This window comes from Hemitrygon akajei, chromosome 6 (genome assembly GCF_048418815.1).
Source record: "Hemitrygon akajei chromosome 6, sHemAka1.3, whole genome shotgun sequence".
Classification (NCBI taxonomy): domain Eukaryota; kingdom Metazoa; phylum Chordata; class Chondrichthyes; order Myliobatiformes; family Dasyatidae; genus Hemitrygon; species Hemitrygon akajei.
Window position 1 is genome coordinate 89,409,820 of NC_133129.1, and position 25,475 is coordinate 89,435,294.

The window sequence follows — 25,475 nt, forward strand, 5'->3', positions numbered from 1 at the left end:
CATCCCCACACCCCCCAACACACCCCACACCCCTCACACTAATACCCTCTGACACATCCCCAGACCCCTCACTAACACCCTCTGACACACCCCACACCACACACACTAACACCCTCTGTCACATCCCCACACCCCCCAACACACCCCACACCCCTCACACTAATACCCTCTGACACACCCCACACCACTCACACTAACACCCTCTGACACACCCCACACCACTCACACTAATACCCTCTGACACATCCCACATCCCTCACACTAACACCCACTGACACACCCCACACCACTCACACTAACAACCTCTGACACACCCCACACCACTCACACTAATACCCTCTGACACATCCCCAGACCCCTCACACTAACACCTTCTGACACACCCACACAATCCCTGACATACCCCACACCACGCACACTAACACCCTCTCTCACATCCCCACACCCCCCAACACACCCCACACCCCTCACACTAACACCCACTGACACACCCCACACCCCTCACACTAACAACCTCTGACACACCCCACACAATCCCTGACATACCCCACACCACGCACACTAACACCCTCTGTCACATCCCCACACCCCCCAACACACCCCACACCCCTCACACTAACACCCTCTGACACACCCCACACCCCTCACACTAACAACCTCTGACACACCCCACACCCCTCACACTAACACCCTCTGACACACCCCACACCACTCACACTAACCTCTGACACACCCCACACCCCTCACACTAACACCCTCTGACACACCCCACACCACTCACACTAACCTCTGACACACCCCACACCACTCACACTAACACCTTCTGACATACCCCACACCACGCACACTAACACCCTCTGTCACATCCCCACACCCCCCAACACACCCCACACCCCTCACACTAACACCCACTGACACACCCCACACCCCTCACACTAACACCTTCTGACACACCCACACAATCCCTGACATACCCCACACCACGCACACTAACACTCTCTGTCACATCCCCACACCCCCCAACACACCCCACACCCTCTGACACATCCCCACACCTCACTGATGCCTGCTGTGTCTCCCTTTGTTGAATAAAAGACTATTCCATATCTACCAGCTGCATCTCTCCAGCGAGTTTGTTCACACTACAGCGGGGTCCATGGCGTTAAAATAAAGGATGTTGTCTGTCATTAGCCATTTACGACTTGCAGAAAAAGGTGCTGGCTGTCCATCCTATCTTTGTCCCGTCATCTTATACACACCTATCAACTCATCTCATCCACTTTTGTCCCTTATGTTGCATCTCAGCTTCCACTGGGTCGCAGTCCTCACCCTCTGACTCTTGACCTGCCCCACAACCCGACCCCGGACCGCCCCCCTCTCCCCTCCTCCTTCCTCCACCCCCGTGTCTCACCTCAAAGGCAACGTCCCCGCAGCAGTTGCAGGAGAAGCAGGGTCCAACCACGCGTAGGACTGTCGCCCTCTCCACATTCTGGATGGAGAATTTGGGCAGGAACGGGTGCCAGGTTTGCTTCACGTAGCCAATGGTGGTACCCGGGGGCGACTGGACCTCCAGCTGTGGGCAAAAAGAGGAAGAAATGGATGTTCTGAGTGCCTGGAGTCTGGTTTACCAATGCCAGAGAAAGTATCCTAACCAGATGTACCACAGCTTGGCACGGCAACTGCTTTTCTCAATGAGGTTAGCTGGGACCACAACTGGAGGTCATGGGTTAAGGGTGAAAGGTGAAAGTTTTAAGGGGAATGTGAAGGGAAACTTTTTCCACTCAGAGGGAGGTGAGAGCGTGGAACGAACCACCAGCACACGTGGTGCATGCAAGCTCGATTTCAACGTTTAAGAGAAGTTTGAATAGGTACATGAATGGGAGGGGTATGGAGGGCTATGGTCCCAGTGCAGGTTGATGGGAGTGGGCACTTTAAATGGTTCAGTACAGACTAGATGGGCAGAAGGGCGAGTCACTGTGCTCTGCTCTTCTGTAACTCTGTGTCTCTATGCTTCGCAAGTGAGCCAAAAAACTGCGGAGAGTTGTGGACACAGCTCAGCCCATTGCAGAAACCAGCCTGTCCATCACCGACTCCACCTACACTTCCTGCTGCCTCAGAAAAGCAGCCAAAATAATCTTCTACTGTAATCATTCTCTCTTCCCCCCTCTCCCATCGGGCAGAAGATACAAAAGCCTGAAAACACGTACCACTAGGCTCAAGGACAGCTTCTACCCCACTGTTATAAGACCTCTGAATAGACCTCTTGTATAGTGGAGATGAACTCTCCATCTCTCAATCTACCTCGTGGTGACCCTGGAACCTTACTATCTTTCCCCGTAACTGCAACACGATATTCTGCATTCAATTCGCTATTCTACCACCTCAGTGTACTGAGGTATAGAAGCAAGCAAACAAATCTTTTCATCGTGTCTTGGATTGTGTGACAAGTTACCAACCTGACCCCTGCCTGCAAATCCATCTTTGTTATTAATATACTTATATATTGTGGAATAGGCTCTTTCAGCCACTCTGTCCAGCAATCTCCCCCCACCCCGCCGCACTTAACCATAGCCTAATCACGGGACAATTTACAATGATCAATTAACCTAACATCCAGTATGTCTTTGGACTGTGGGAGGAAACCGGAGCACCCGGAGGAAACCAACGTGGTCACGGGGAGAATGTACAAACTCCTTACAGGCAGCGGCAGGAATATAACCTGGGCCGCCTGTACAGTAAAGCGTTGTGCTGACCACTATGTTACTGTGGATGGAGGTACGCCAGAACAAATCTTTTCACAATGCGGAACAGGTCCTTCCAGCCCTTTGAGCCAGGCCGCCCAGCAATCCCCAATTTAATCCCAGCCTAATCATGGACAACTTACAATGACCAATTAATCTACCAACTAGTAAGTCTTGGATCTGTTGGAGGAAAAGGGCAATGTTTTGATGCCCCCATAGTTGAATTACCCGAACACCATGCCCGAGCAGTGGACTTTTTGATTTCAATAGCCTGTTGGCATAATGTTAAGCCATCTAGGGCTTGCAATCTTCTGTTTAAAGTTTCTATCTTTTGAATCATCTCACGTCTGACTGCTTTCCTCTGTACAAGGTCTACCACATAGCCACAATACCTACCATCAACAGCACTGAGATGTGGGTAGAAACTGTTGTAGCTGGGGGAAGCCCATGGAGTCTCTCACACACACGCACAGAGCACCGGAAGTCAGCCTGGGTCCCTGGACCGACGAGGCATCGACTCTATCCACAGCACTACTACTCAGACCTTCAGTTCCAAACCTAACTGCCCGACCAATTCATCTATCAACGGGTTCCAACCAGCAACTCGTGGTCCTCTCAGTGGGTGTTGAGACCCGCTACTTTTCACGTTATATGTCAATGACATGGATAACAGAATTGATGGATTTGTGGCCAAGTCTGCGGGTGATACAAAGATTGGTGGAGGGACAGGTAGTGTTGAGGAAGTTGGTAGGCTTAGACAGATTAGGAGAATGGGCAGATGGAATTCAGTGTAGGGACGTGCACTTTGGTAGAAGGAATAAAAGTGTAGATCATTTTCTACATGGGGAATAATTTCAAAGCTAAGGAATTCCAAGGGACTTGGGAGTGTTCATGCAGGATTTCCTGAAGGTTAAATTGCAGGTTAGGCCATAAGACCTTAGGAACAGAATTAGGCCATTTGGCCCATCAAATCTGCTCCATCATTCAATCATGGCTGATCCTTTTTTATCCCTCCTCAGCCCCACTCCCTGGACCTTCTCCCTGTAACCTGTGATGCTGCATCTAATCAAGAACCTATCAAGCTCTGCCTTAAATACACACAATGACCTGGCTTCCATATAAACTCCACAAATTTACCACCCTCTGGCTAAAGAAATTTTTCCGCACCTATTTTAAATGGACGCCCCTTTAACCTGAGGCTGTGCCCTCTTGTCCTAGACTCCCCCACCATGGGAGACATCCTTTCCACATCCACTCTGTCTAGGCCTTTCAACATTTGAAAGGTTTCAATGAGATCCCCCCTCATCCTTCTGAATTTCAGCGGATACAGACCCAGAGCTATCAAGTGTTCCTCGTATGATAACCCTTTCATTCCTGGAATCTCTCCAATGGAACTTCCTCTGGACCCTCTCCAATGTCAGCACTTCTTTTCTAAGACGAGGGGCCCAAAACTGTTCACAATACTCAAGGTGAGGCCTCACAAGTGCCTTATAAAGCCTCAGCATCACATCCCTGCTCTTGTATTCTAGACCTCTTGAAATTAATGCAAACATGGCATTTGCCTTCCTCACCACTGACCAACCTGCAAGTTAACCTTTAAGGTGTTCTGCACAAGGACTCCCAAATCCCTTTGCATCTCAGATTTTTGGATTTTCTCCCCATTTAGAAAATAGTCAGCACATTTATTTCTAATACCAAAGTGCATGTCCATGCATTTTCTAACATTGTATTTCATTTGCCACTCTCTTGCCCATTCTCCTAATCTGTCTAAGTCCTTCTGCATCCTACCTGTTTCCTCAACACTACCCGACCCATCCACCAAACTTCATATCATCTGCAAACTTGGCAACAAAGCCATCTATTCCAGCATCTAAATCATTGATATACTGCATAAAAAGCAGTCCCAACACCGACCCCTGTGGAACACCAGTTGGGTGTGTCGGTGGTAAAGAAAGTAAGTACAACGTTAGTATTCATTTTGAGAGGGCTAGAATACAAGAATGAGGATGTAACGCTGAGGCTTTGTAAAGCACTGGTCAGAACACATCTAAGAGTACTGTGAGCAGTTTTTAATCCCCTTATTTGAGAAAAGATGAGCTGATATTGGAGGGGGTCCAGAGGACATCCATGTGAATGATTCCAGAAATTAAAGGATTAACATAGATTAACAAAGAGCATTTGATAACTCTGGGCCTATACTCGCTGGAGTTTAGAAGAAATGTGGGGCAGAAATATCATCGAAACCTATTGAATGGTAAAAGGCCTTGGTAGAGTAGATGTGGAGAGGATGTTTACTAAAATGGGGGAGTCTAGGACCAGAAGGCACAGCTTCAGAATAGAAGGATATCCTTTTAGAATGGAGATAAGGAGGAATTTCTTTACCCAAAAGATGTTGAATCTGTGGAATTCAGATGGCTGTGGAGGCCAGGTCACTGGGTATATCTAAAGCGGAGATTGATAGGTCCTCGATTAGTCAGGGGGTCAAAGTTACAGGAAGACAGCAGGAGAATGGGGTTGAAAAGAAAAGTAAACCAGCCCTGATTTAATAGTGGGGCAGTCTTAATGGGCCTAATTGCCTAATTGCCTAATTCTGCTCCTATGTCTTATGATATCAATTCCTGTGCAAGATCAACATCAGCTAATTTGTACTTTGTCTCATCTACCAGTTACAAGGCAATGGCTCTACCCACTGTGCCCCCTATTCTGTCAGAGGTAATAGTTTCTCCTTCTGCCAAGCCTCCCTAAGGAGTCAGCTGCAAGAATACTCCTGGTATTGGGCCAACAGTCAGTCCCAAGGTAACGTCTCGATGGAAAGACATCTGCAGCCTGAGTCATTATCACGATGTGAAGCATTGTTTAAAAAATACTAACGTTGGGATATTCTGCAATTACAAACACACTTCTGTGTGACTCCTACAAAGACCCAAGCCCTGGCAATCCAACACACGCCCTTCGGTCTGCACCCAGCGGCTCCTACACAAAGGAGGGCCTGAGTCACTCACTAGGCCCCACCTAGCAACAGGCCGCTCGGAAGGAATGTGGTGCCTCTGCTTTCCTCTAAGCATTGTTTGGGCAGGCGAGAAGAAATTTCAGAGAGGGATCATGGGTGGGGGAAGTGTGTTTCAGTTGAACTGTTCCAAGAAAATAAAATTTAAATAGATAAAGTGAACGCTGAAAATATTCAGCAGGGCAGCAGCGGCTGTGGAGAGAGAATAATAGTCACATGCTGAGATACAGTGAACAGCTGGTCTTGCATACTCTTCGCACAGATTAATTGATTAGATTCATTTATATATTTATCACAGGTATGGTACTGTGCTAAAGTCTTAGGCACATATATATATAGCTAGACTTCTGCACTGTATTTGTCAGCGTGGAGCGGAGAGTGAGTTTGTAAATCTGGCAGGAGTAAAGGATGTTGGGAATGGCGAGGATGGAGCACCGTGGGAGGGGTGTGGGACAGGTGGCAGGGAAGGAATGCCGGGGTTGGGGGGTGGCACGGGTGCAGACACCAGGCAAGTTCATTTCATTCCAAACAATTGGTTTATTAATCACTACAGAATGTCTCTCTGGTGCTTCCTGCTCCCTCCCCTCTCCCTTCCCCTTTTCCTAACTATGATTCCTCTCTCCCTGCCCCCTTCCCACTCTAAGTCCACAATAGAGATCCATTTCAGAATCAGGTTTATCATCACTCATGCATGTCCTGAAATTAAGATTTTTTTTACAGCTGTACAGTGCAATGCATAAATTGCATTGTTTGCATTAACAATCAACACAACCTAAGGATGCAGGCTGCCCCAAGCACATTCCAGTGCCGATACAGCACACCCACAGCATTCAGCAGAACAACACGAGGCAAAACAGGCCCCTTTATCCCTCGCACCCATCCACCCAAGAAAACAGACAACGTTTCAGTTCTAGCATTTTCCATTTCATGCCGTGACTCAGTTTCTTTTAGCCTGCCAGACAGATTAGACCATCAACAACTCTTTACAAAGGCCAAGTAGATTAATGTGCTGGTAACAATCCGCTTCAACTTGTGCTATCACCAACATTCCATCGGAAGAGGCAGATGCATTAATTTTCAGTAGGGGAGGTGATGGAGGAACACTGATGGTCAGGGATATATATCCCTTACCTTCCGCCCCAATGAAAATGCACTTCTATCTTTCCCAGGCAACACCCACTCAATGCTGGAGGAACTCAGCAGGTTAGGCAGCATCTATGGAAGAGTAAACAGTCGACATTTGGGCCGAGACTCTTCATCAGGACTGGGAAGGAAGAGATTAGGAAGGTGATGGGAGAGGGGAGGACAAAGAACAAGGTGGTACATGAAAGGTGAAACTGGGAGAGGGGGAGGGGTGAGGTGAAGAGCTGGGAAGTCGATTTGTGGAAGAGATAAAGGTCTGGAGAAAGGGGAATCTGATAGGAGAGGGCAGAAGGCCATGGAGGAAAGGGAAGGGGAGGAGCACCAGAGGGAGGTGATGGACAAGTAAGGAGATAAGGTGAGCGAGGGGAACAGGAAAGGGGAATGGTGAAGGAGAGGGTGTTGGAGGGCAATTACTGAAAGTTTGAAAAATCAATGTCCATGCCATCAGGATGAAGGAAAATAAAACATTGTTCCTCCTCCCAGCTTTGGCAAAGAGTTGAAAAACTCAATAAGTGGACCATTTCTTCCTCTGCAGATGCTGCCTGACCTGCTGAGTGTTTCCCACATGTCCCAAATGAAGTCACAGTATAAATGTGCAAGAAGCCCAGCTCTGTAGGGAAGTGGCAGAGGCAGAGAGGTCAGTCTCTGACAGCCTTTGTGGAAGGTTATTAGAGCAAAGTTTAAATCACATTTGGGATATTATGTTTATTTCTCATTACAGAAAGGATGTGGAAGCTTTGGAAAGGGTGCAGAGGATGCCGCCTGGGTCAGAGAACTTATTTTATGAGGAAAGATTGTACGAGCTAGGACTTTTCTCTTTGGAGCCAAGGAGAAAACAAGGCGACAAAGATGTATAAATTATGACTGGCGGCATGGAGATACATCTCTACCAAAGGAGGAATAGGGGCTCCTTCCCTCCAGTAGCCTGCAGGTCACCCTTGGACAAGATGCCCCCCCAACCCTTCTGATCAGGGTCACATGAACCCATGGGATCAGGTGGTGGATGGTCGTACGAGCAGCCGGTGCACATCGCAAGTCCTGGTTATGTGACCACTGACGCCAGGCAGACAATCTCTGAAGAGTATTGATCGTGGCTGGGGTCACCCGTCTTGTAAAGACACGGCCCAGAGAAAGGCAACGGCAAACCACTTCTGTAGAAAGCTGTGCCAAGAACAGTCATGGTTATGGAAAGGCCATGATCGCCCATGTCATACGACACGGCACGTAATGAACGAATGATAAAATTGTAACAGGCACAGATAGAATGGACAGCCAGCGCCTTTATCCCAGGGCGGAAATGACTAATACTACAAGACATGCTTTTAAGGTGAGTGGAGGAACATTGGGGGGCGGGGGGGGGGGGGGGATGTCAGAGATAAAGCTTTATTTCACACAGAGAATGGTGTGTGCCTTTAATCCACAACCGTGTATGGTTGTTGAGGCAAATATAACAGGGGCTTTTAAGAGACTCTAGATCGGCACACGGATGAAAGAAAAATGGAGGGTTATGGGCTGTTCAGGAGGGAAGTGTTAGGTTGATTGTGGGGTAGATCAAAGGATGGCACAACAGCATGGGCCGAAGGGCATTTGCTGTGTAATTAACCATAAGATCATTTATTATCTTTTCCCTATTACTTGTGACTAATTTTGTTTCCAGGTGGATTCCAAGAAGCAATCTCTGATGCACTCCACTCTGCAATCCGTCCAACCATTCCACATTGCCTGGCATTTGTCCAATCAAAACAGCCCTGAGCTCCAGAATCTATCCAATCAAATGGCCCTTTCTCCGAAATCCATCCAATCAATTGGCCCTGAGCTCCAGAATCCATCTAATCAACAAGCAACTGTCCCTGAAATCCATTCTATCAATTGACCCTGGCCTCTGGAATAAATCTAATTTAAAAGCCCTAACATCCAGAATCCATCCAATCAAAGGGCTTTGACTTTCAAAATCCAACCAATCAAATGGTCCTTGCCTCCAGAATCCATCCAATTAAATGGTGCTCATGCCTAAATCCATCCAATCCATTGGCGTTGAGTTCTGGAATCCATCCAATCAAGAGGTCCTGACTGCTGGAATTGATCCAATCAAGTTCTTTTCACCCCTCAATCCATCTAATCCACGGGTTCCCTACCCTTTTTTTGTGCCATGGACCCCTATCATTAACTGAGGGGTCCAAGGACTCTAAGTTGGAAACGACTTATCTAATCAAAGAGCCCTGGTCTCTGAAATTCATCCAATCATAGGACTCTGGCCTTTGGGAACCATCCAATCAAAGCGTCCTCACCCCTAAATCTATCCAATCAATGGACCCTGATCTCTGGAATCCATCCAGTTATAGTGCCCATGGTCCAAAAGCCTATCCTATGGGGGCGGGTAACCCTGGGAAGTTCAGGTCATTGGCTGTGGACGCCAGTGCTTTGACTCACCTCTTGGAGGCAGCAGGGGAACCAGCAGCTGGCACACTTGAAAGGCCGGACGAGGTGGATGACCTCCCTGTCGTCGTTGTCCATCAGCTTCATGTGAAAATATCGCAGGGAGCCGCAGCAGTTGCGTGTGCAGCAATTGCTCTTCTCCTTGGCACTGTAGATCTTCTGGCCCATGCTGTTCTTGATCACGTACTTGTTCTTGGTCTCAAAGTTCAAAAGAGCTGGAGGAAGGCATGTGGCAACAGTTAACGGCACCCTGCTCAGACCGTCCCTCCACTTATTCACCATGTCCCCAACCGCCCACATCCTGTCTCAGCTCAGCAGCGAATCTCTGGCCCCCCTTCTCTGTCCTCATTTACTCCCTGGCTCTGCCCCATCGGCCCCTGACCCCAGCGGTCTCTTCCTTCACTGAATTATCCCAGACCCTGGGGCCTCCATCATCACTGAATGACCCCTGACCCCAGGGCTCTGCATTCTTCACTAAATGACCCTTGGTCCAAAGGGGCAATTCCCATCATTGAATGACCCTTGAGCCTAGAATCTCACATCACTGGAACTTTGACCCCAGTGATCTTCCCCATTCTCAAAGAAGACTCAACCCAATACTCCAGCACAGTCATTGCCCCCAGCAACAGATGAGTCCCTAGGATAGAGTTGGCAATGGGGTGGCACAGTAGATATGAGGGGAACCCTCCCTTCCTGTGCCACTATTGGCTATTTGAACCTCAGCCACTTGGCGTGGGTGGTGCTGGAAGATACCATCTTAAAAGGACAGTAAGTATCTGAGCCAGATATGTTTCTACAGCAACTAGCGACTTAACACCCCCTAGGGCAATGTGTTGGTGACCTCCCTGCCTCCCTACATCGCCGAGCCCCTCATGATGAAGTCAGAGGAGCAGTGGGTTCTGACAGAGGGCCAAACGCAGGCAAGAGCCAGCAATTTTTATGGTCCTACCTTCCACCAGCTCCACCTTCTGATGAATAAGGACTTGGTCAATCTGTAAAATAAGCAGAGGGCAGGTTGAGAAGAACAAAGGCTATCGACTAGGGCTTCAGTTTTCCTTCCCCCCACCCACCCCTCTTCAGAATCAGACTCAGGTTTAATATCACCGGCATATGTGGTGAAATTTGTTGTCATACAGCAGCAGTACATTGCAATACATGATAATAAAAACTGTAAATTACTGTAAGAAGTATCATTCATTCTTTGCCATATTCATTCTTTGATTGTACCTGGCAAATTTTTCTGCACAAGCGATTTGCCATTGCCTTCTTCTGGACAGTGTCTTTCCAAGACGGGTGACCCCAGCCATTATCAATACTCTTCAGAGATTGTCTGCCTGGTGTCAGTGGTCACATAACCAGGCTGCTCATACGACCATCCACCACCTGCTCCCATGGGTTCACATGACCCTGATCCATGGGGTGGTTGGTGGCTAAGCAGGCGCTACACCTTGCCCAAGGGTGACCTGCAAGCTAGCGGAGGGAAGCAGTGACTTACACCTCCTTTGGTTGAGATGCATCTCCACTCTGCCACATAGTAGGATGTGTATATACACATTAAAACAGTTAAATAAGTAGCGTAAAAAGAGAGAAAAAAAATAATGAGGTCGTATTCATGGGTTCAATGTCCATTCAGAAATCTGATGACAGAGGGGAAGAACCTGTTCCTGAATTGTTGAGTGTGTGCCTTCAGGCTCCTGCACCTCCTTCCTGATATTAGCAATGAGAAGAGGGCATGTCCTGGGTGATGGATGCCCCTGTTTAGAAGCATCGCTCCTTGAAGATGTCCTGGATACTGGGGAGGCTAGAGTTCATGATGAAGTTGACTGAGTTTACAACTCTGCAGTTTATTTCGATCTTGTGAAGTAGCTCCCCCCCCCCACCCTCACACCACATGGTTCCCTACTTTATTACAGACTATTGTTTTGTCCCCTTACCTCCCAACACTGACCTTTCCTACGATAGTGTTTCATGTAGATGTGTTCAATGGTTGAGAAAGCCTTACGCTGCCATAGGAAAGCAGCACGCATCATTAGAGATCCTCATCACCCAGGCCGTGCTCTTTTTCTCGCTGCTGTCATTTAGGTAGAAGATACAGGAGCCTCAGGACTCACACCACCAGGTTCAGGAACAGTTACTACCCCTCAACCATCAGGCTCCTGAACAATAGGGAATAACTACACTCACTTGCCCATCCATTGAGATGTTCTCACAACCAGCAATGACACTTTAAGGTCTCTTTATCTCATGATTGTTATTTATTGCTATTTATTTATATTTGCATTTGCACAGTTTGTCGTCTTCTGCACTCTGGTTGATCTGTCATTGATCCTGTTATAGTGACTATTCTATTGATTTGTTGATTATGCCCACAGGAAAATGCCTCTCAGGGTTGTATGTGGTGACATATCTGTACTTTGATAATAAAATTTACTTTCAACTTTGTTGGATCGGGAGACAATATAGTCCAGAAGGTTCTTCAAAAGAATAAGGTGTAAATCTTCTGGTTACAGACACTTTATTAGTTGTCCATAGCAAATTAATCAATTTATTCTACTGTCAGTAAGAAAGATCAAAGAAAGAGAAAGAATTGAAGGAAGTAAGTCTCCCCTCGTTCACAGAACCTTGCCTTGTCACCAAATACAATCAACACACACAAAATGCTGGTGGAACGCAGCAGGCCAGGCAGCAACTATAGGGAGAAGCACTGTCGATGTTTTGGGCTGAGACCCTTCGTCAGGACTAACTGAAAGGAAAGATAGTAAAAGATTTGAAAGTGGGGGGGGGGGGGGGGAATGCGAAATGATAGGAGAAGACCGGAGGGGGTGGGGTGAAGCTGAGAGCCAGACAGGTGATTGGCAAAAGGGATACAGAGCTAGAGGTGCACCAAATACAATCCCGAGATTCATTTTCCTGTGGGCAATCACAGTGAAATTAAGAAACACAATAGAATCAATGAAAGGACAGCACGGTAGTGTAGTGGCCAGCACATTTTACAGTACAGACGACCTGGGTTCAATTCCCATCACTGTCTGTAAGGAATTCATAAATTCTCCCCGTGACCACGAGTTTCCTACCACAGTCCAAAGATTTAGTGGTTAGTAGGTCAATTGGTCATTGTAAATTGTCCCATGATGAGGCTAGGGTTAAATTGATGGGATGGGCTGTGCAGTTCGAAGGGTTGGAAGGGCCTATTCCATACCGTCTCTCAATAAATTAATAAATACAGACAAACAACCAATGTGCAAAAGACAACAAGCTGTGCAAATACAAAAAGAAAGAAAACAAGAAATAGTAGTAATAAATTAACAATAAATATAAAGAACATGAAAGTGAGTGCAGAGGTTGTGGAAACATTTCAATGATGGGGCAAGTGAAGTTATCCCCTTTGGTTCAAGAGCCTGATGGTTTGGGGGCAGTAACTGTCCTTGAACCTGGTGGTGCGAGTTCTGAGGTTCTTGTACCTTCTACCTGATGGCAGCAGTGAGAAAAGAGCGTGGGCTGGGTGGTAAGGATCTTTGATGAAGGATGCTGCTTTCCTGCGACAGCACTGTGTGTAGATCTGCTCTATGGTTGGGAGTGCTTTACCTGTGATGGACTGGGCCATATTTTTCTGGGATTTTCCATACAAGTGCATTGGTGTTTCCATACCAGGCTGTGATGCAACCTGCCATTGTAGTCACATCTTTTGAGGTTTGTCTTTATACTGAAAACTAGCTCAAGCTGGACAGATATGAAAATTCCTTTGATAAGAACTGTCTATGAGAGTTTGATTTATGACTGCAAGCAAAGAAAATGGAAAAAAAATACAATACCAGTTATACTACATATTACTGAAAATCCACCGAACATTTACAATTGATTTTACAAACATTTAAGCAAGTATAGAGAATGTTAAACTATAAGAAAAAGACAATATGGACGTTATTGTCGTGTATCACAGTCGTGTTATCTCCAGCCCACGGGGGGGAATACAGAGACTGAGTGAGGAGTATAAGCATTCCCCCCCCAATCGACAACATCATAAAGAGGAGGGGCCTCAAGACGTCCCCCATTCATTATTAAGGACCCTCACCATCCTGAACATGTCCTCTTCCCATACCATTAGGGATGAGATACAGGAGCCTGAAGATCTGCACTCAAGGTTTCTAGGAACAGCTTGACCACACCTCCACCACCAGATTTCTGAACGGTCCATGAACCTATGAACCCCACCTCGCTATTCCTATTTTTTCACTATTGATCTATTGATTTATTTATTTTGTGATTCCCCCCCCCTCCCACCCCGGACACAATACTGCTGCTGCAAAGTACAACATTTCACAACATACAGTGCTGGGCAAAAGTCTTAGGCTCGTGTAAAAAAATTCTGTTAAGCAAAGATGCTTTCAAAAGTAATGAAATGAGAAGTTTTTAAATATCAGAACATTTTCTATTAAGAGCAACGAACAGTAAGAAAAAGACTAAAATCAGTATCTGGTGCGAACACCCATTTGCCTTAAAACTGCATCAATTCCCTTAGGGACACTGTTGTGCAGTTTTATGCAAAAATTGGCTGGTGGTTTGTTCCAAGCATCTTGCAGAACTCACCACCGTTCTTCTGCCGACTCTGGGTGTCTCACTTGCCTTTGGCCTGTCTCTCCAGGTAATCCCAGACAGCCTCGATGATGCTGCGATCAGGGTTCTGTGGAGACCACACCAACTGAAGCCATATAAAAAATCTCCGGTGCCTAAGACTTTTGCACAGGTCTGTATGTCAGAGACGACAACTCTGATTCTGATTCTGAGTGAAGGAACGGGCTAAATATACAGGCCCCCAAACAGCAGCTGGGATGTGGGGTATACATTTCCAACGGGAGACAGAAAAGGCATGTAATAAGGGCAAAGTTACGATAATCACGGGGGACATCAATATTCAGGTCATCATCAATGTGGGTGATCACGGTCTTTCCATGACCATGATTGCCCTGCCCTTGGCAAATTTTTGTACAGAAGTGGTTTGCTGTTGCCATCTTCTGGGCAGTGTCTTTCCAAGATGGGAGACCCCATCCATTACCAATTCTCTGCCGAGATTGTCTGCCTGGCATCAGTGATTGCATAACCAGGACTTGCGATATGCTGCTCATACGACCATCTACCGCCTGCTCCCATGGCTTCACGCGATCCTGATTGGAGGGAGGGGGGCTAAGCAGGTGCTACACCTTGTCCAAGGGTGACCTGCAGGATAGGGGGAGGGTAGAAGCAGAGGGTCTCTACCTCCTTTGGTAGAGACGTCTCTCCACCCCGTCTCCCATATATGCAGGTAGATCAGGTAAATCAGGTCGGTGCTGTATCCCAAGAGAGGGAATTTGTAGAATGCCTACAAGATGGCTTCTTAGAGCAGCTTGTGGTTGAGCTCTTCCACGCCACCCCCTCTGTCCTATCCTTTCGATACAAGGTGTATCCTTGGATGTTCCAGTATGATCTTTCAGCCAAGACTCAGTGATGCCCACAATGTCATACCCACCAAACTCTAACTGTGTTACATGATCATCTGCCTTATTTCATATACTGCATGCATTCAACACCTTCAGTCCTGTACTCATCATCCTTTTCAATTTTGCCTCCATGTTACATTTCAACTCATACCACTGACTGCAATTTTGCCCCATCATCTGACTGTCCTTCCTCACAGCCTCGCGACACACTGCATCTGTTTGTAAACCAGTTACACACTGCATCTGTTTGTAAACCAGCTGCCCCATTTTCAGTCTAATCACTCCTGTTCTCATCCCCCTGCCAAATTAGTTTAAACCCTCCCCAACAGCTCTAGCAAACCTGCCCACAAGGATACTGGTACCCACCGGGTTTGAGTGTCACCCGTCCTTTGTGTACAGGTCGTACCTTCCCCAGAGGTGATCCCAATGATCCAGAAATCCGAAACCCTGCCGCCTGCACCACGTTCACCTGTACCATCGCTCTGTTCCTGCCCTGACCAGCACGTGTTACTGGGAGTAATCCAGAGATTATTACCTTGGAGTTCCTGCTCTTCACTTCCCTAACTCAACATATTCACTTTGCGGCACCTCTTCCCCCTTTCTACCCGTGTCACTGATGCCAATGTGTGCCACATTCTCTGCCTCCCCCTTCTGAATAATCTGCAGCCTGGGCCCTAGTGCCCGGGGGCTAACATAGCAGCTCATTGCACACTCTGACGACCCCCCGAGTGAAGGAGTTTCCCCTTTCTCGGAGACCTGTGGAAACTTACGCTGCCTGCTCCACACCATCTTCTGACATCTCTCATCGGGCAGGAGGCACAGAAGCCTGAAGTCCCGCAACACCGGGCTCAGGAACAGCTACTTCCTTCAACTGGCACACCCCTCACTACAACAACACCGTGATGACTTTGCACTACAATCAAATTTGTATTTCCTTCTCCGAGTTTTGTAAAGACTTTGTATAATTTACATTTAACCTACGTTGTGAACATTGTGTCTCCCTGGTTTATTATTACCATCATCATCATTATGTGCCATGTCGTATGATGTGAGCGTTCATGGTCTATCCATGACCATGATTGTGTTTGGCAAATTTTCCTACACAAGTGGTTTGCCATTGCCTTCTCCTGGGCAGTGTCTTTACAAGACGGGTGACCCCAGCCTTATCAACACTCTTCAGAGATTGTCTGCCTGGTGTCAGTGGTCACATAACCAGGACTTGCGATCTGCACCGGCTGCTCGTACGATCATCCACCACCTGATCCCATGGCTTCACGTGACCCTGATCTGGTGGGGGGGGGGGGGGGGGGTTGCTAAGCAGGTGTCAGATATATATCAGTACTGTGAAAAACTTTGTCTTGGATGCTGTCTTTGCAGATCATTTCATTACAACAGTACAATGAGGTAGTATAAGGGAAAACAATAACAGAATGCAGAATAAAGTGTCACAGTTACACAGAAAGTGCAGTGCAGTGTAGGTGGCCAACAAGGTGCAGGATCATAACAAGGTAGATTGTGAGATCCAAGAGTCCATCTTCGTGTAACATGGGCCCATTCAATCCAGCTGTCTCAGAACAGCTGGATGGAAGCTGTCTGTGAGCCCAGCGGTACGGGCTGCCCCCGAGCACAACGGTGGATGGAGTGAACAGGAGTAGATAAAGAAGATATAGAAAAGAGTGAGGGGGAGAGAAGCGAGGATATCTGGTGGGGGAGGGATCTTTGATTATGTCGGCTGGTGCAGACAGATGTTTGCAGAGGCCAGGCCGGTTTGGTGATGTGCTGAGCCGTGTCCACAACTCTCTGCTGTTTCTAGTGGTCCCAGGCCGAGCCGTTGCCAGAACAGATGCTCTCTAGGGTGCATCGGTAAAGGTTGGTGAGGGTCATCAGGGGAGCTGCTGGATGCCATTTTCTCATTGTACCCGCCCACACACAAGGCAGCAACTTAGCTTCAACAAGATCTGCACCCTCCCCCTGGAGATCGGACACTGGCTTTCATCTCAGCAGGTCAGTCCCCAGTGTGCTGGGGAGGGGGTGGCACAGTTTGGATTCTTTTGCCCCACGCTCTGTTATTGCCCCCATCTCTTCCTGCCCTGAGCCTTACCTGCGTCAGGTACTCCAGTCCAGGGGGACAGTTGGCGCTGCCCATCAGGGGGGCCTGGACGATGCCAGGGTCCTCTTCGTGATGCCTGTGGTGTACGCTGGCTGGCGGACTCTGTATTGGCGGGCCACCGTGGTAGGGCACTGTGGCTGGGGGGGCAGAAGGGTAAGGAAGGAAGCCGGGAGGGGGAGGCTGGTTGGGGTCCTGGGGGGGGTACCCAGGCTGTGGGTAACCATACGGTGGCACTGGGTACCCTGTGGGTTGCCCCACAGGGTAGGGTGAAGCTCCCGTTGGATAACCTGAAACAGGAAGTCAGCTGGTCAGTGTCATTCACACTTGGAGAGCAGGCAATGCAGGGGCTGGTCGCTGACCTCTCACCCCTGGAGATCGGTCACCGACCTCTCACCCCTGGAGAGCGGTCTCTGACTTTTCACTCCTGGACAGCGGACACCGACGTCACACCGCTGTAGGTCAGACACCTACATTTCACTCCTGCAGGTCAGTCACTGACAATACTTTTCACCCCTAGATGTTCACCAACAACTTGCCTTTAACACTGTTAGTCAGTTACTGACCTTTCACCCCTGTAGTGCAGTCACTGACTTTTCATCCAGAGTCTACCCTGACCAGTGCAGTCCATGCCCCATGACTATGATGGGACAGTGCAGACGGAGCTTCACTCTGTATCTGACCCTGGGAGTGTGTGATGGGACAGTGTGGAGGGAGCTTCACTCTGTGTCTGACCCTGGGAGTGTGTGATGGGACAGTGTAGAGGGAGCTTCACTCTGTGTCTGACCCTGGGAGTGTGTGATGGGACAGTGTGGAGGGAGCTTCACTCTGTGTCTGACCCTGGGAGTGTGTGATGGGACAGTGTAGAGGGAGCTTCACTCTGTGTCTGACCCTGGGAGTGTGTGATGGGTCGGTGTAGAGGGAGCTTCACTCTGTGTCCGACCCTGGGAGTGTGTGATGGGACAGTGTAGAGGGAGTTTCACTCTGTGTCTGACCCTGGGAGTGTGTGATGGGACAGTGTGGAGGGAGCTTCACTCTGTGTCTGACCCTGGGAGTGTGTGATGGGACAGTGTAGAGGGAGCTTCACTCTGTGTCCGACCCTGGGAGTGTGTGATGGGACAGTGTAGAGGGAGCTTCACTCTGTGTCTGACCCTGGGAGTGTGTGATGGGACAGTGTAGAGGGAGCTTCACTCTGTGTCTGACCCTGGGAGTGTGTGATGGGACAGTGTAGAGGGAGCTTCACTCTGTGTCTGACCCTGGGAGTGTGTGATGGGTCGGTGTAGAGGGAGCTTCACTCTGTGTCCGACCCTGGGAGTGTGTGATGGGACAGTGTAGAGGGAGCTTCACTCTGTGTCTGACCCTGGGAGTGTGTGATTGGACAGTGTAGAGGGAGCTTCACTCTGTGTCTGACCCTGGGAGTATGTGATGGGACAGTGCGGAGGGAGCTTCACTCTGTGTCTGACCCTGGGAGAGTGCGATGGGACGGTGTAGAGGGAGCTTCACTCTGTGTCTGACCCTGGGAGTGTGTGATGGGACAGTGTAGAGGGAGCTTCACTCTGTGTCTGACCCTGGGAGTATGTGATGGGACAGTGCGGAGGGAGCTTCACTCTGTGTCTGACCCTGGGAGAGTGCGATGGGACGGTGTAGAGGGAGCTTCACTCTGTGTCTGACCCTGGGAGAGTGCGATGGGACGGTGTAGAGGGAGCTTCACTCTGTGTCTGACCCCGGGAGTGTGTGATGGGACGGTGTAGAGGGAGCTTCACTCTGTGTCTGACCCCGGGAGTGTGTGATGGGACGGTGTAGAGGGAGCTTCACTCTGTGTCTGACCCCGGGAGTGTGTGATGGGACGGTGTAGAGGGAGCTTCACTCTGTGTCTGACCCCGGGAGTGTGTGATGGGACGGTGTAGAGGGAGCTTCACTCTGTGTCTGACCCTGGGAGTGTGTGATGGGACGGTGTAGAGGGAGATTCACTCTGTGTCTGACCCCGGGAGTGTGTGATGGTTCAGTGTAGAGGGAGCTTCACTCTGTGTCTGACCCTGGGAGTGTGTGATGGGACAGTGTAGAGGGAGCTTCACTCTGTGTCTGACCCTGGGAGTGTGTGATGGGACAGTGTAGAGGGAGCTTCACTCTGTGTCTGACCCCGGGAGTGTGTGATGGGACAGTGTAGAGGGAGCTTCACTCTGTGTCTGACCCCGGGAGTGTGTGATGGGACAGTGTAGAGGGAGCTTCACTCTGTGTCTGACCCCGGGAGTGTGTGATGGGACAGTGTAGAGGGAGCTTCACTCTGTGTCTGACCCTGGGAGTGTGTGATGGGACAGTGTAGAGGGAGCTTCACTCTGTGTCTGACCCTGGGAGTGTGTGATGGGACAGTGTGGAAGGAGCTTCACTCTGTGTCTGACCCCGGGAGTGTGTGATGGGACAGTGTAGAGGGAACTTCACTCTGTGTCTGACCCTGGGGGTGTGTGATGGGACAGTGTAGAGGGAGCTTCACTCTGTGTCTAACCCTGGGAGTGTGTGATGGGACAGTGTAGAGGGAGCTTCACTCTGTGTCTGACCCTGGGAGTGTGTGATGGGACGGGGTAGAGGGAGCTTCACTCTGTGTCTGACCCTGGGAGTGAGTGATGGGACAGTGTGGAGGGAGCTTCACTCTGTGTCTGACGCTGGGAGTGTGTGATGGGACAGTGTGGAGGGAGCTTCACTCTGTGTCTGACGGGGCATGTGTGCTGCGTCGGTTGAATAAAGGGAGCAGACTCTACCTGAAGTCGACATTGTAGCGGTGAGGACGGCCTTCGTCAGCGTCTAGCGGGCTCCAGGGAGGCCGGAAACACTCTGAGAGAGAGAGGGAGGCAGGCGGTGAGGTGGAGTCCAGGACAGACACGGATCAATAACATTCCTGATTCCGAATTGGTAGAAACCCACCCCTAAGATTTGTCACCTAACCATGTCCACACATCTGCCACCCGTCAGCCCAAGGCCATCTGCAGATCTCCTCCAATGCCAGGCTCAGCACAGTTTCCAGGAATGGCATCCCATACTTCACATGGGGAGTCTGTAACCCAACGGCATGAAAACTGAACTCTCACACTTCCGGTCACCATCTTCCCCATTTTTTTACCTCTTGTCTCTCTCCTCCTGATATTCTTACCAATCATCACCCCCTCCGCATCACTTTGCCCTTCCCCACCCACCACACATACACACACTGTGTCCCTTCCCCACTCTGTTCCACCTGCCCTCCACACCTCCCTGGTTTGGTTCTGTGCTCTATCTTCCTCTCACATCAGATCCCACCTTCTGCAGCCTTTCGTCACCTACATCTGTGACCTTCCAACCCCTGTCACTGTTCCCTCTCTCCCCTCCTCACCTCGATCCACCCATCACCTCCCAGCCTCTGTCACTATTCCCTCTCTCCCCTCCTCACCTGGATCCACCCATCACCACCCAGCCTCTGTCACTATTCCCTCTCTCCCCTCCTCACCTCGATCCACCCATCACCTCCCAGCCTCTGTCACTATTCCCTCTCTCCCCTCCTCACCTCGATCCACCCATCACCTCCCAGCCTCTGTCACTGTTCCCTCTCTCCCCTCCTCACCTGGATCCACCCATCATCTCCCAGCCTCTGTCACTATTCCCTCTCTCCCCGCCTCACCTGGATTCACCCATCACTTCCCAGCCTCTGTCACTATTCCCTCTCTCCCCTCCTCAGCTGGATCCATCCATCACCTCCCAGCCTCTGTCACTATTCCCTCTCTCCCCTCCTCACCTGGATCCATCCATCACCTCCCAGCCTCTGTCACTATTCCCTCTCTCCCCTCCTCGCCTGGATCCACCCATCACCTCTCAGCCTCTCTCACTATTCCCTCTCTCCCCTCCTCACCTGGATCCACCCATCAACTCCCAGCCTCTGTCACTGTTCCCTCTCTCCCCTCCTCACCTCGATCCACCCATCACCTCCCAGCCTCTGTCACTATTCCCTCTCTCCCCTCCTCACCTGGATCCACCCATCACCTCCCAGCCTCTGTCACTATTCCCTCTCTCCCCTCCTCACCTGGATCCATCCATCACCTCCCAGCCTCTGTCACTATTCCCTCTCTCCCCTCCTCGCCTGGATCCACCCATCACCTTCCAGCCTCTGTCACTATTCCCTCTCTCCCCTCCTCACCTCGATCCACCCATCAACTCCCAGCCTCTGTCACTATTCTCTCTCTCCCCTCCTCACCTCGATCCACCCATCACCTCTCAGCCTCTCTCACTATTCCCTCTCTCCCCTCCTCACCTGGATCCACACATCACCTCCCAGCCTCTGTCACTATTCCCTCTCTCCCCTGGATCCACCCATCACCTCACAGCCTCTGTCACTATTCCCTCTCTACCCTCCTCACCTCGATCCACCCATCACCTCCCAGCCTCCGTCACTATTCCCTCTCTCCCCTCCTCACCTGGATCCACCCATCACCTCCCAGCCTCTGTCACTATTCCCTCTCTCCCCTCCTCATCTCGATCCACCCATCACCTCCCAGCCTCTGTCACTATTCCCTCTCTCCCCTCCTCATCTCGATCCACCCATCACCTCCCAGCCTCCGTCACTACTCCCTCTCTCCCCTCCTCACCTGGATCCACCCATCACCTCCCAGCCTCTGTCACTATTCCCTCTCTCCCCTCCTCCGTCTGCTCATCTCCCCTCCTCATCTCGATCCACCCATCACCTCCCAGCCTCTGTCACTATTCCCTCTCTCCCCTCCTCACCTGGATCCACCCATCACTTCCCAGCCTCTGTCACTATTCCCTCTCTCCCCTCCTCACCTGGATCCACCCATCACCTCCCAGCCTCTGTCACTATTCCCTCTCTCCCCTCCTCACCTGGATCCACCCATCACTTCCCAGCCTCTGTCACTATTCCCTCTCTCCCCTCCTCACCTGGATCCACCCATCACCTCCCAGCCTCTGTCACTATTCCCTCTCTCCCCTGGATCCACCCATCACCTCCCAGCCTCTGTCACTATTCCCTCTCTCCCCTCCTCACCTGGATCCACCCATCACCTCCCAGCCTCTGTCACTATTCCCTCTCTCCCCTCCTCACCTGGATCCACCCATCACCTCCCAGCCTCTGTCACTATTCCCTCTCTACCCTCCTCACCTCGATCCACCCATCACCTCTCAGCCTCTCTCACTATTCCCTCTCTCCCCTCCTCACCTGGATCCACCCATCACCACCCAGCCTCTGTCACTATTCCCTCTCTCCCCTCCTCCGTCTGCTCATCTCCCCTCCTCATCTCGATCCACCCATCACCTCCCAGCCTCTGTCACTATTCCCTCTCTCCCCTCCTCACCTGGATCCACCCATCACCTCCCAGCCTCTGTCACTATTCCCTCTCTCCCCTCCTCACCTCGATCCACCAATCACCTCCAAGCCTCTGTCACTATTCCCTCTCTCCCCTCCTCACCTGGATCCACCCATCACCTCCCAGCGTCTGTCACTATTCCCTCTCTCCCTCCTCACCTGGATCCACCCATCACCTCCCAGCCTCTGTCACTATTCCCTCTCTCCCCTCCTCATCTCGATCCACCCATCACCTCCCAGCCTCTGTCACTATTCCCTCTCTCCCCTCCTCACCTGGATCCACCCATCACCTCCCAGCCTCTGTCACTATTCCCTCTCTCCCCTCCTCATCTCGATCCACCCATCACCTCCCAGCCTCTGTCACTATTCCCTCTCTCCCCTCCTCACCTGGATCCACCCATCACCTCCCACTCTCTGTCACTATTCACTCTCTCCCCTCCTCACCTCGATCCACCCATCACCTCCCAGCTTCTGTCACTATTCCCTCTCTCCCCTCCTCATCTCGATCCACCCATCACCTCCCAGCCTCTGTCACTATTCCCTCTCTCCCCTCCTCACCTGGATCCACCCATCACCTCCCAGCCTCTGTCACTATTCCCTCTCTCCCCTCCTCACCTGGATCCACCCATCATCTCCCAGCCTCTGTCACTATTCCCTCTCTCCCCTCCTCACCTCGATCCACCCATCACCTCCCAGCCTCTGTCACTATTCCCTCTCTCCCCTCCTCACCTGGATCCACCCATCACCTCCCAGCCTCTGTCACTATTCCCTCTCTCCCCTCCTCACCTGGATCCACCCATCATCTCCCAGCCTCTGTCACTATTCCCTTTCTCCCCTCCTCACCTCGATCCACCCATCGCCTCCCAGCCTCTGTCACTATTCCCTCTCTCTCCTCCTCACCTGGATCCACCCATCATCTCCCAGCCTCTGTCACTATTCCCTCTCTCCCCTCCTCACCTCGATCCACCCATCACCTCCCAGCCTCTGTCACTATTCCCTCTCTCCCCTCCTCACCTTGATCCACCCATCACCTCCCAGCCTCTGTCACTATTCCCTCTCTCCCCTCCTCACCTGGATCCACCCGTCACCTCCCAGCCTCTGTCACTATTCCCTCTCTCCCCTCCTCACCTGGATCCACCCATCACTTCCCAGCCTCTGTCACTATTCCCTCTCTCCCCTCCTCACCTGGATCCACCCATCACCTCCCAGCCTCTGTCACTATTCCCTCTCTCCCCTCCTCACCTGGATCCACCCATCACTTCCCAGCCTCTGTCACTATTCCCTCTCTCCCCTCCTCACCTGGATCCACCCATCACCTCCCAGCTTCTGTCACTATTCCCTCTCTCCCCTGGATCCACCCATCACCTCCCAGCCTCTGTCACTATTCCCTCTCTCCCCTCCTCACCTGGATCCACCCATCACCTCCCAGCCTCTGTCACTATTCCCTCTCTCCCCTCCTCACCTGGATCCACCCATCACCTCCCAGCCTCTGTCACTATTCCCTCTCTACCCTCCTCACCTCGATCCACCCATCACCTCTCAGCCTCTCTCACTATTCCCTCTCTCCCCTCCTCACCTGGATCCACCCATCACCACCCAGCCTCTGTCACTATTCCCTCTCTCCCCTCCTCCGTCTGCTCATCTCCCCTCCTCATCTCGATCCACCCATCACCTCCCAGCCTCTGTCACTATTCCCTCTCTCCCCTCCTCACCTGGATCCACCCATCACCTCCCAGCCTCTGTCACTATTCCCTCTCTCCCCTCCTCACCTCGATCCACCAATCACCTCCCAGCCTCTGTCACTATTCCCTCTCTCCCCTCCTCACCTGGATCCACCCATCACCTCCCAGCCTCTGTCACTATTCTCTCTCTCCCCTCCTCCATCCACCCATCACCTCCCAGCCTCTGTCACTATTCCCTCTCTCCCCTCCTCATCTGGATCCACCCATCACCTCCCAGCCTCTGTCACTATTCCCTCTCTCCCCTCCTCACCTTGATCCACCCATCACCTCCCAGCTGTCACTATTCCGTCTCTCCCCTCCTCACCTGGATCCACCCGTCACCCATCGGTTCTTGCACCACTCCCTCCCCTCCACTTCCTTATACGGTCTATCTCCCTTCTAATCTTTCTGTCCATATGACAGGTCTTGCCCTGTTTTCCTCCTCAGATCCTGCTTGACTCGGGAGTTTCTTAAGGGTGTGTTTCTGGGAGGGGACAAGTTGTGTGGGATAGAGAGGTGTGAAACAAGAGGGCAGCCATTGCAGATCTGCTTGTGGGTTTAGGCACGAATTAGAGTGGGAAGTGCACGGTCTCGACTGTGCCATGTCCTCAGAGTGAGGCCACAGATCCTGATTTGGGCCCAGCATCGGGCCGTCGTACATAGGAGCAGAATTCATCCCCTTGAGTCTGCTCTGCCATTCCATCCTGGCTGATTTACTTACCCCCCCCCCCCCACCCCCATTCTCCTGCCTTCTCCCCAACGGCCTGAATAATCAAGAAACTATCAATTTCCACCTTAAATACACCCGATGGCCTGGCCTCCACAGCCGCCTGTGACAACGGATTCCGCAGATTCACCACCCACTGGCTAAAGAAATTCCACCTATCTCTGTTTTTAAGAGCTGTCCTTCTATTCTGAGGCTGTGCCCTCAGCTGTGTATTTAATATTTCAGTAATATTTGAGTAAACTGGTAAATAAATTGTTTGATTCAGGTTCTCTGTTGTTTATATAATTCATTATGGGTTATATGTGTAAATACATGAATTGCATACGTTAAGACCTACAAGTATCTGGGAGTACAGATAGACGAGAAGCTAGACTGGACTGCCAACACAGATGCCTTGTGCAGGAAGGCACAGAGTCGACTGTACTTCCTTAGAAGGTTGGCGTCATTCAATGTCTGTAGTGAGATGCTGAAGATGTTCTATAGGTCAGTTGTGGAGAGCGCCCTCTTCTTTGTGGTGGCGTGTTGGGGAGGAAGCATTAAGAAGAGGGACGCCTCACATCTTAATAAGCTGGTAAGGAAGGCGGGCTCTGTCTTGGGCAAAGTACTGGAGAGTTTAACATCGGTAGCTGAGCGAAGGGCGCTGAGTAGGCTACGGTCAATTATGGAAAACTCTGAACATCCTCTACATAGCACCATCCAGAGACAGAGAAGCAGTTTCAGCGACAGGTTACTATCGATGCAATGCTCCTCTGACAGGATGAAGAGGTCAATACTCCCC

The 25,475-nt window shown here is 50.6% G+C and overlaps 1 protein-coding gene across 4 annotated transcripts in view; it reads right to left on the reverse strand.

Moving 5' to 3' along the window:
- LOC140729240 (phospholipid scramblase 1-like) overlaps positions 1-25,475 on the reverse strand; it is a 75,065-nt gene that overhangs the window by 4,915 nt on the left and 44,675 nt on the right. For 2 of the 4 annotated variants that reach the window (XM_073048795.1, XM_073048796.1), the window contains exons 2-6: positions 19,665-19,737; positions 16,903-17,198; positions 10,277-10,319; positions 9,322-9,542; positions 1,412-1,573 (exon numbers count right to left, since the gene is read on the reverse strand). In XM_073048795.1, the coding sequence (XP_072904896.1) occupies positions 1,412-1,573; positions 9,322-9,542; positions 10,277-10,319; positions 16,903-17,198; positions 19,665-19,677 (735 nt within the window). In that variant the 5' untranslated portion in view covers positions 19,678-19,737. Of the gene's footprint in view, positions 1-1,411; positions 1,574-9,321; positions 9,543-10,276; positions 10,320-16,902; positions 17,199-19,664; positions 19,738-25,475 lie in introns of those variants that run through there. The other 2 variants (XM_073048797.1, XM_073048798.1) reach the window with 2 other exon arrangements.